Raw genomic sequence first — 12,075 nt, forward strand, 5'->3', positions numbered from 1 at the left:
CACATGATCAATTCTATTATTAAAATCAGTTAAATTATTGTTAGACTGCATAAATTAGGTCAACCGGAACTGGGAACAGTTCCTATAACACCAAATGTACTTGTTACAATGTAAGAAGAATGACATCTACGCTAATATTAGTCTGTCTGTCTTATCTTTATCCCAAGGTTACCGTAGTCAGCCGGATCGGGTCCTTATCCATATCAGATGGTGGACCTGCACCTCATACCTAGTGGCGCATGCGCGAGCAGCGACACGGTCCCTGCACGTCTCCTACCTGTATCTGTTTGTTTTGTTTTAATGTATGTTTTTAGACGCTGTAACTTTGCGGATTAATTAAGATATAAACCAATAACGTGTTGGCCCTCACTATGAGGCCGAACCAAGTAATTTTCCTGCTGATCCTCACTTTGTTGGCCGACCTTATCCAACATGTCGCCGGCCACAACATTAAGACACACACCGGCCAGACGGCTCGGATCACCTACACCCGGGACTTTCTGTTAAATATCGGACTCCCTTCAACCCGTCTTTGCTTCAAAGACACGTCGCTGTTACCACCCGAATGTGTCAGAGGCAACAACGCCAAAACAAGGAAACGCGGGAGGAAAGGAGGAATCTGGGAGCGGATTAAAAGGCAACCCTATAGACAATCTATTCCAACTGTCATGCTCGGTAATGTCCAAAGCCTACGGAACAAAGTGGATGAGTTGCGGGCCTGCACTCAGTACCTCTAGGACTACTGGCATTCTTGCCTTATCTGCCTGACAGAGACAGTTGGCTTACGGGGGCGGACCCTGATTCTGCAGCCGTCCTGGAGGGTTTCACGCTGGTGAGGATGGACTGCAACCAAAATTCTGGAAAAAGCAAGGGTGGAGGTGTGTGTGTATATATTAATAGTAAGTACTGTTACCCTGCTCATATTACAATGAAACACCAAGTTTGCACGAAGGACATTGAACTACTAGCGCTCAGCTTAAGGCCCTATCACCTGCCTAGAGAGATACACCAAATCAGACTTTTTGTTGTGTATATCACACCCTCTGCCGATACACAAGTTGCTGCTTCTACTATCCATGAACTTGTAGCTCAGTCGGAGTCAGAGGCTCCAGATTCTGCTAACTTTGTGATGGGAGACTTTAATTCATGTAGCCTAAAGGAGCACTTACCCACATACCAGCAATATGTCACTTGTCCCACCCGCAACTCAGCCTGCCTCGACCAGTGCTATGGAAATATCCAGGACTCCTTTTACTCTAAAGCACTGCCCGGCTTAGGGAACTCGGATCACAACATGGTCAAACTTATGCCCGCCTATGTGTCTAGGCTGCGGCGTGAGAAAGTCAGAAAGGTGGAGGTTAAGAGCTGGACTGCTGCCGCATCCCAAAAAGACTGTTAAGATGTTTCCCAACAACAAGCCCTGGGTAACTCCAGAACTAAAACAACTTCTTAACCAAAAAAAGCGACTGTTCAAATTGGGAGGAAACAGAGAAGAGAAAAGGACTGTGCAGAAAAACATAAAAGGTATGATCATGGACTGTAAAGCAGCATATAAACGTAAATTAGAGAACTTTTTTAAAATTATGCTAGGAGAGCTTGGCAGGGGGTCCAGGCAATCACAGGATACAAGCCTAAGAGGCATCTCATGGCAGTAGAAAATGAACTTGAAATGGCAAATGACTTGAATGATTTTTATTGCAGATTTGATATTCATGATTTTACAGTTGAACAGCAACTGATTTATAAAGAAATCCGTAGTATGAAGTGTGTGGACATAGACATTTCTATAGACGATGTTAAGTCTTACTTTAGACATGTGAATCCCCGTAAAGCTAGTGGGCCTGATGGTATTAGCAGCAGGACATTAAGGGTGTGCGCAGATCAGCTGGCACAGCCCTTTCAAAGGCTGTTCCAGCTGTCAATAGACACTGGTGTAGTTCCTTGTCTATGGAAAAAATCTATGATCGTGCCCTTACCCAAAAACAATAAACCTAGGGAACTTAACGACCTGCGCCCTGTTTCCCTAACATCTACGGCAATGAAATGTTTTAAAAAAATAATTCTGAAACAGCTTTTATGTGAGGTCACACCATCCTTAGACCCAAACCAATTTGCATATCGTGTGGAGAGAGGGGTTGAAGATGCACTGCTGACTCTGACAAATAACATATATGAGCACCTTGAACAGGCAAAGAGTCTTGTCAAGATTGTGTTCATAGATTCCAGCAGTGCCTTCAACACAATCCAACCCCACCTGATGGTAAAAAAATTGGTTCACCTTGGGGTTAACCCAATACTAGTTTTGTGGATTTTTTACTTTCTGACGAACTGTAGTCAACAAGTCAAATTCAACTCATGTGTCTCATCGTTAAAAGCCATAAACACAGGGGCACCACAAGCGTTCTGTCCCCTATTCTATACACCTTATACACCAACAACTGCCAAGCAACCACCTCAAACCACACCTTTTTTAAATATGCTGATGATACAGCATTAGTGGGTTTTTTACAGTCCAATACTGCATCCCTAGAGGGCTTTGAGAGGGAGGTGCAGGGTTTTATTAATTGGTGTACAGATAATTTCCTTGTGGTTAATGTGAAGAAAACAAAGGAGGTGACCATAGATTTTAATAAAAAGGGAATTATAGTTCCACCCTCAAATATAAATGGTGTAGTGGTAGAGCGGGTCACAACATACACATATTTGGGTGTTGAAATAGACAATAAACTGACTTTTAATGAATGCACAAAATAAGTCCAAAAGGTTGCAGAAGAAGATGTTTTTTCTAAGGAAACTTAACCATTTTAGAATAGACAGCTGTATTCTTCAGATGTTTTACAAAGCTCTCTTGCAGAGTGTCTTATCATTTGGCCTTATTTGTGCCTTTGGTAACATTTATATTAAGGACCAGAATAAACGGCAACGAATAGTCAAAACAGCCAGTAAGATCATTGTAGTTGATCAGGTATCTGTAGCCCAATTGTACAATGACCTTAGTCTTAAAAAGACAGAACAAATTCTAAATGATTCAACCCACCCTCTTCATCAGAATTTCTTAAGAAGCAACAGGTCAAGTGGCAGACTACTGCAAAGGAAAATTAGGACCACAATTCTTTTTCTACAGCAATTAGACTGTACAACAATCAGCTAGCACTCAGCTAGTTTATTCATTCACACATGCTTGTCATGGTTTTTCAATGTTTACTGTTTTGTCTGTCTTGTCCTTGTTTTCTTATGTTTTAATGTTTAAATGTTTTAATGATTTGTATTTAATGTTTTTTATTTATGTTTTTATTGGTATGCAGCAGGCTATTTAACAATGGAGCGTGTAATGGTGACCACATGAATTTCCTACTTGTGGATAATAAAGTTTACCTTGACCCTTGACCTTGACCTAGACATGACCAAAACGCAGCCCTGAATGTCAGCAGAGACCATGTCAACTAGACAATCCCCAGTGAAGACCTCGTCGAAATGACAGCCATTGGCACAGATCCTCAGCAGAGACCACAAGAACCAGACAGGTCCTCCGCACAAGACCCTATTGCCAGCTTCGGCTCCATACCGGCGTGATGAATTGCTCTTCAAGCAAAAGGAACTGGATGCATATTTGAATGCTACCGATCCCAATCTGAATTCTGACTTGTGAATGCAGCCTGAATCATAATGACACCGTTTTCATTCGTTGGCCAGAGAATTGCCCCCCCACCTGAGCCTGGTTTCTCCTAAGGGTTTTTTCTCCATATTAATTTTCTCCTGATGGAGTTTGGGTTCCTTGCCACTGTCGCCTCCGGCTTGCTCAGTTGGGGACACTAAATATTCAACAATATTATTGATCTGACTGTACTAACGCTGTTGTATGAGAACTGAACTGAGCTGGAGAATGACAATTTTGTTTTGTTGCAGAACTGCTTTATAGATGAAATGAACTACTTTAATAATGGATTATTTTGACAATGGAATCAAATCAACACTGAACTGACTTCAGCTGATCTACAGCCGAAATTCATATTTTTAACTGTTATCACTGTAAAGCTGCTTTGAAACAATCTGTATTGTATAAAGCTCTTTATAAATAAAGGTGACTTACTGTACAGTGAAACATAACTAAGGTGACAAGATATTTGTATTAACTGCTGAAGATCTGGAATAATGTCAACCCCAGATCATAGTATAAATTAGTCAAATCCAAGATCCTGTACAACACTGGTTTTCAATCCTGATCCTGGGGACCCAGCACTTGGCACATTTTGTATGTTTTTTTATCTGACACACTTCACAGTTAATTTAACTCTCACCTATTCACCTAATGAGCTGACGATCTGAATCAGGTGTTAAATAATATACATATAAAATGTGCGGAGTGGTAGATTCACAGGACCAGGATTGAAAACCACTGCTGTACTGTGATTTTTGCATTACTTTAGTTGCATCGTTTTTTTTTTTTTTTTTTTTTTTTTTTTTAAACCATAGCATTTTAATTTCCTTTAATTTGATAAAATATTTGTGAACCATAAAAACAAGTAAAAAATTTACATTTTGAACTAAACTAAATTAAGACATTTAAAAACAAACTGATGTCTTTGGTACATTTTACTAAAAGTTAACTCTCTTACCTACTAGTGCAGGCTGCGCTGTCAGTAATTGGCTGGAAGAACTTGGAGGAGCTGATTTTTTTGAACTGAGCTTGTTCGTTTGGGTACAGTAGGATCAGTGGAAGGGTAAAGTCGAATGTGATCCTCAAACCATCCACCATTTCTTTACAGAGATCCTCACTGTAATGGAAGAACAAAGAAAGCCCACTTAGCTTCAAGATCTGAGTAATTTCTGTAAAATTTCAAGTAGACTTGTATCACATGGCATCTCTTCACATAAGAGGTTAGAAAGACAAATGTGTGCATCTGGATAGAATGAGAAGCCGTACTGTATCGTGAAAACAGTCATGGGTGAGGGGGTTTGTCACGACGTGAATAGCATCACGCTATTCCCCACGCTAGGAACATTTCCCTAACAATATCTGTCGACTACTGAATTGTCCCTAGCAATAATTTTGAACAAACAATTAAAATATATTTATATGCAGCCACTGTTGTTGTAATTTTGGTCACATCTGAAATGGGTCATACCATTGACATTACCTGAGAAGTCAAAGTAAATACGTTAGTAAGCTGCATGCTCTCTTTCAAGGCCATGCAATTTAATGCAAGAACGGATAACATAAGGTAAGTGTTTAAACGTGTACAGTTCAGTTGAATGATAAAAGTTACCTTCTTTAACTTTATGTTGTTAAACTGAATGTACGAGGCTAACTGTTAAAAATCAAATAAAAAAAAACACTGAAAAAACTAAATTACAAACAATGAAATAAAAGCGTGAGGTTTATCTGTTAAACCCCAGGTGGTCGGCTGGTTTGTTATCAGTGCGAAAGAGACTCAAAATACTCCATCGATTTGGGGAGAGTGGGGTGAGTTGTGCCAGTTTTTACTCAAAGTGACTTTAAAGTGAGGCCATGACAGTAATGCCTTCAACTTAAGGATGTACATGTATTTCAGGATGTTGTGCATCCCTGAGAATAATAACTTTGGATCTGAAATAAATAGTTTCAGAAATATAGCTTTTGGGAAAAAAGTGGTCTCATGGCACAACTTGCCCCTGGTGCGGGGTAAGTTGTGCCTTTTGGGGAAATATGTTGGGGTAAATTGTGCCAGTGCTTTCTGAAGTAAAACAGAACATTTTGCTGTTATGAACCGTATGCTATATGAAAGCAAGACAAATTCAATACAAAATGACTAATTTAAGGTTTATTTAGATATTGTCACCCTGGAATACCATAGCATGCGTTTTTCCTACTATGGTCAATTGCATAGGGATTTTGTATTGAACACAACTCTGGATCACAGTGTCACAGAGACAAGGGGGCGGGCTCATTTTACTCAGACGACCAATCAGTCTCTCAGGATCATTGTGAAGCTATCAAGCTACGCCCTAGCAACCATTTAGAGCACCATAGCAACACAATATATGATATTTGTGATTCATTTCAGGCAAAAAAGGCTTTGGCAATAGATGCCTGTTGACAGAACGCTGTCTGTCAATTATGTAACATAAGAATAAAGTTACTAGGCTAATTTCTAAACATCCTATTGTGACTTAGGCCACTTAAAAACTGAATAAAAATTCTCTTTATTAACATAGTGCAAACTCAAAACTGAAATCAGTGTTAGCTAAATTAAACAAATAGCAGGTAGGCCTAAGTCAAACACTGATGAGGCATGCCCATCTCCTCACTTCTCAAGATTATCCCCTGTGAGTATGTAGGTCTCTAGGTGGTCTGGATCTGGCACAACTTACCCCATGCCCTTTGGCACAAATCACCCCAGACCCACAAGTTTGAATAATTAGCATGATCCAGCAGTTAAGATCTAACATCATGCTAACTGTATAGACTCATTGTGTAGCCTACTAAAGCACTAAAACGTGTGAAATGTTTTCAAACTTGTCTATAATTGTCCAGACACTACAATCAAAAAACCTTAATCATAGAAAATTTACTTTGAAAGGGAAAAAACAGTTTTTTGCACTAAAATGTGCTTAACTCTCATGCCATGTATCTCTCTTCTTTGGAGGATGAGTAAAATTGATTGCTTTTCAAAATTATGTGGTCACATGACCAAATTATTCTATGGTTTTCCAGAACAAGGGGTGGAACTACTTCCCCCCCTGGCACAAATCACCCCACTCTCCCCTACAGATAAGTGTTGTACATCATTCAAAACTGTTAAGTGTCTACTTTTATTTGTGTACACACAATAAAAACAAAATGTTGTGCTTTTTGCAAAATAAAGAAAACAAACATGATGCGTGATCTGCCATCTCTCTCTTAATGAAGTCGATTCTGATACTTATAAGAAAATTAACTGTAACTTAGCGAATTCTTGTCACACAAACATGTGACATGTCTAAAGAAACGTTGAATTGTCAGGTTTTAAATAATGCAAGTCAAATCGACAACAAATGTTCTCTGTTTATGTAAAATTAACATTTATAGGCTCTATAATATAACAAATACAGTACATAAAATGTCATAGACGTAATATGAATGTTTAGACAAGATTTCTTTGGCCTGTTTTGTACAGATTATGAAGTGTTTACTCTAAAATAGCTTAGTGCCACATCATTGAAGCTTTTGCTCGCATATTTCTGCTCAGATGCTAAATACAAAACCGGTCAAAAGTTTGAACACATTACTATTTGAAATAATGTTTTTGAAAGAAGTCTCTTAAGCTCATCAAGCCTGCATTTATTTGATCAAAAATACATAAAATATTAAAGTTTATTATTAAAATATTATTAAAGTTTTAAATAATGTTTTTTTATTTGAATGTACTGTAAATATCATTTATTTCTGTAATGCAAAGCTGAATTTTCATCAGCCATTACTTAATTTATTCATCAAAGAATCCTGAGAAACGTATCACAGGTTATAAAAAAATATTAAGCAGCACAGCAGTTTCCAACATTGATAATAAATCAGCATATTAGAATGATTTCTGACAATGGCTGATGAAAATTCAGCTTTGCATCACAGAAATAAATTATATTTTGAAGTATATTAAAATAGAAAACCATTATTTTAGATTGTAATATTACACAATATTACATTTTTTTCTGTATTTTTGATCACATAAATGCAGGCTTTTTTAACCAAATAGATCTATTCTGCCTGTTTTAACTTATACATAAAATAGGTTTGGTTCTAATATTTGTATATTTTTTTAATATATATATATAAAAAATGGTGTATAATTAAATATTTCAAATATATGAGACGTGTTTCTAAGATGATTTACTACGATTTACCACATTCCAGCCAGATTTACTATGATTAACATGTTGTTAGAATGATGCTAGCATGATTAATATGTTGTTAACATGATTAGCATGTTGGTAGCATGATGCTAGCATGATTAGCATGTTGCTAGCATGCTTTTAACAAGATGCTAGCATGATTAGCATTTTGCTAACATGTTTTTAGCTAGATGCTAACATGATTAGCATGTTGCTAACATGATGCTAGCTTGATTAGCATGTTGGTAGCATGATTAGCATGTTGCTAGCATGATGCTAGCATGGTTAGCATGTTGCTAGCTTGATTAGCATGTTGCTAGCATGTTTCTAACATGATGCTAGCATGTTGCGGGTGGTTGCTAGGCAGTTGCTAGGTGTTCTGGGTGGTTGCTAGGCAGTTGATAGGTGTTCTGGGTGGTTGCTAGGCAGTTGCTAGGGTGTTCTGGGTGGTTGCTAGGGTATTTTTAGTGGTTACTAGAGCATTTCTAGATGTTAGGGTGTTCAGGGTGGTTGGTAAGGTATTTTTGGTAGTTGCTATGGTGTTACTAGGTGGTTGGTAGTTGTCAAAGATGGTTACTATGGAGTTCTTAAAATCTTTAATTCATACTTTGCACGTGACGTCACAAGTACTGGCTGGCAGGCAAGAACGTCGTTCTCCAGCAACGGAACCCAGTAAACTAATCAAGGATCTTGCCAGGACGTCACCAGTTTTACTATACAAAAGTTGGTGTTTTGAGGTGTAAACGACATGCCAGATAGTTGTTGTGCTATTGGATGCACTAACCGCAGATGAGATAAGAAACCTTCACAGTATACACGTCTGTGCAGTGATCATTCCATCACTCCATCAAAGGTAATTTCAACATTTGTTTGAATACAATGGGTGTATGATCATGTAATTAATCGTGTCTTTAAGTTACCCTGTAGTTTCGTCAATCAACACCACCAGCTGGTTCGGCGAGTCAGCTGTTTGTGTTATGAGTCTAAGCTAGGATAACTGTACGTGGCATGTTGCTAGCATGATTAGCATGTTCTGGGTGGTTGCTAGGCAGTTGCTAGGTGTTCTGGGTGGTTGCTAGGCAGTTGCTAGGTCGTCTGGGTGGTTGCTAGGCAGTTGCTAGGGTGTTCTGGGTGGTTGCTAGGGTATTTTTAGTGGTTACTAGAGCATTTCTAGATGTTGTTAGGGTGTTCAGGGTGGTTGGTAAGGTATTTTTGGTAGTTGCTATGGTGTTACTAGGTGGTTGGTAGTTGTCAAAGATGGTTACTATGGAGTTCTTAAAATCTTTAATTCATACTTTGCACGTGATGTCACAAGTACTGGCTGGCAGGCAAGAACGTCGTTCTCCAGCAACGGAACCCAGTAAACTAATCAAGGATCTTGCCAGGACGTCACCAGTTTTACTATACAAAAGTTGGTGTTTTGAGGTGTAAACGACATGCCAGATAGTTGTTGTGCAATTGGATGCACTAACCGCAGATGAGATAAGAAACCTTCACAGTATACACGTCTGTGCAGTGATCATTCCATCACTCCATCAAAGGTAATTTCAACATTTGTTTGAATACAATGGGTGTATGATCATGTAATTAATCGTGTCTTTAAGTTACCCTGTAGTTTCGTCAATCAACACCACCAGCTGGTTCGGCGAGTCAGCTGTTTGTGTTATGAGTCTAAGCTAGGATAACTGTACGTGGCATGTTGCTAGCATGATTAGCATGTTGCTAGCATGTTTTTAACAAGATGCTGTTGCCAGGTGGTTGCTAGGGAGCTCTTAGTGGTTGCTAGAGTGCTGTAACTGGTTTCTAGGGTGTGGCTATAAAGATTTTAGGCCATTACTTATTGGCTGCTTGATAATATAAATCCTCTGAGGGAGAGAGAGAAGGAGAGACGCATGGCTGTCAGGCCCTTTGGAGTCTGTGTGTGTGAAAACGGCAGTTGGGATTCAAATATTTTTAGAACTCCCAATGTAAAGTCAATGGGACTTTTTTGGCCGCTTTTTCGTCCGCTGTGCGAACATCGTACACCCGATCGCTTAGAAAAGTCATTGCACACCTATCCTCAATGAGCCGGTCGATTTGACACCTCACTCAGGGGTCTGAGACAAACGGTGCGGGGCGAGTTTCGCGCCAAACTTTGTCCATAATAATAATAATAACTAGAATGTACATTTCCTGAAGAAAATGTGAAGTGGTGCTTGCAGTGGCAAAACTCGCCACTCGGTTGCAAGGGTGTGGTACATGATTGCATACGAGCAAACAACCATGTCTGCACGATGTTGTGGAGCTGAAATATGGCATCTATATGTTGCAATATGGTTGCTAGGTGGCTCTAAATGGTTGCTAGGGTGTGCATACACAGTTACCATAGTGATATTTACAGACTGTTTTCCAACCGAAACTAATAAGCCAACCCCCATCTCTATACAATATTCTGATGCAAAGATGTAGGTCTTGTAAAATGGTTGCTAGGGTACTCTGTTTGGTTGCTATGGAGTGGCTTGGCAGCTGCCATTCATGAAACTCCAATGGCTGCTTGTCAGTATGAATGATATAATCCAACTCCCATGCCTGTGTGACATTCAGAATGGAAGATATCCCTCTTTGGATTTTGGTTGCTAGGGTACTCTGTTTGGGTGCTATGGAATTGCTTGGCAGCTGCTAATGAAGAAACTGCAAAGGCTTCTTTGTCACTATGAATGATATAAACCAACTCCCATCTCTATACGATGTTCTGATGCAGAGATATACGTTTAGCTAAACGGTTGCTAGGGTACTCTGTTTGGTTGCTAGGGAGTAGCTTGGCAGCTGCCAATGATGAAACTGCAAAGGCTCCTTGTCACTATGAATGATATAAACCAACTCCCATACCTCTGTGACATTCAGAATGGAAGATATCCCTCTTTGGATTTTGGTTGCTAGGGAGTGGCTTGGCAGCTGCCAATAATGAAACTACAAAGGCTGCTTGTCAGTATGAATGATATAAGCCAACTCCCATGCCTCTGTGGCATTAAGAATAGAAGATAACCCTCTTTAGAATTTGGTTGCTATGGTACTCTGTTTGGTTGCTAGGGAGTGGCTTGGCAACTGCCTATCATGAAACTCCGAAGGCTGCTTGTCAGTATGAATGATATAAACCAACTCCCATGCCTCTGTGGCATTCAGAATAGAAGATATCCCTCTTTGGAATTTGGTTGCTATGGTACTCTGTTTGGTTGCTATGGAATAGCTTGGCAGCTGCCAATGATAAAACTACAAAGTCTTCTTGTCGCTATGAATGATATAAACCAACTCCCATGCCTCTGTGACATTCAGAATGGAAGATATCCCTCTTTGGATTTTGGTTGCTAGGGTACTCTGTTTGGTTACTAGGGAGTGGCTTGGCAGCTGCCAATCATGAAACTCCAAAGGCTGCTTGTCAGTATGAATGATATAAAACAACTCCCATCTCTATACGATGTTCTGATGCAGAGATATAAGTTTTGCTAAATGGTTGCTAGGGTACTTTGTTTGGTTGCTAGGGAGTGGCTTGGCAGCTGCCAATGATGAAACTGCAAAGGCTTCTTGTCACTATGAATTATATAAACCAACTCCCATTTCTCTGTGACATTCAGAATGGAAGATATCCCTCTTTGGATTTTGGTTGCTAGGGTACTCTTTTTGGTTGCTATTGAGTGGCTTGGCAGCTGCCAATGATGAAACTGCAAAGGCTTCTTGTCACTATGAATGATATAAACCAACTCCCATGCCTTTGTGAAATTCAGAATGGAAGATAACCCTCTTTGGAGTTTGGTTGCTAAGGTGCTCGACAGTGGCTGCTAGGGAGTGGCTTGGCAGCTGCCAATGATGAAATTCCAAAGGCTTCTTGTCAGTATGAATGATATAATCCAACTCCCACGTCTCTGTGATATTCAGAATGGAAGATATCCCTCTTTGAAATTTGGTTGCTAGGGTACTCTTTTTGGTTGCTATGGAGTTGCTTGGCAGCTGCCAATGATGAAATTCCAAAGGTTGCTTGTCAGTATGAATGATATAAACCAACTCCCATGCCTGTGTGACATTCAGAATGGAAGACATCCTTCTTTGGATTTTGGTTGCTAGGGTACTCTGTTTGGTTGCTAGGGAGTGGTTTGGCAGCTGCCAATGATGAAACTGCAAAGGCTTCTTGTCACTATGAATGATATAAACCAACTCCCATGCCTCTGCAACATTCAGAATGGAAGATATCCC

General features: G+C 39.6%; 1 protein-coding gene across 3 annotated transcripts in view; it reads right to left on the minus strand.

Annotated features, from left to right (window-relative positions):
- Positions 1 to 12,075, minus strand: part of LOC308688249 (MSL complex subunit 3-like) — a 386,649-nt gene that overhangs the window by 214,544 nt on the left and 160,030 nt on the right. For all 3 annotated transcript variants that reach the window (XM_081361197.1, XM_081361199.1, XM_081361198.1), the window contains exon 8: positions 4,617 to 4,775. In XM_081361197.1, coding sequence (XP_081217323.1) covers positions 4,617 to 4,775 — 159 coding nt within the window. The remainder of the gene's footprint in view (positions 1 to 4,616; positions 4,776 to 12,075) is intronic.

Source organism: Scardinius erythrophthalmus (genome assembly GCF_964197995.2).
Source record: "Scardinius erythrophthalmus genome assembly, chromosome: 3".
Lineage (NCBI taxonomy): Eukaryota > Metazoa > Chordata > Actinopteri > Cypriniformes > Leuciscidae > Scardinius > Scardinius erythrophthalmus.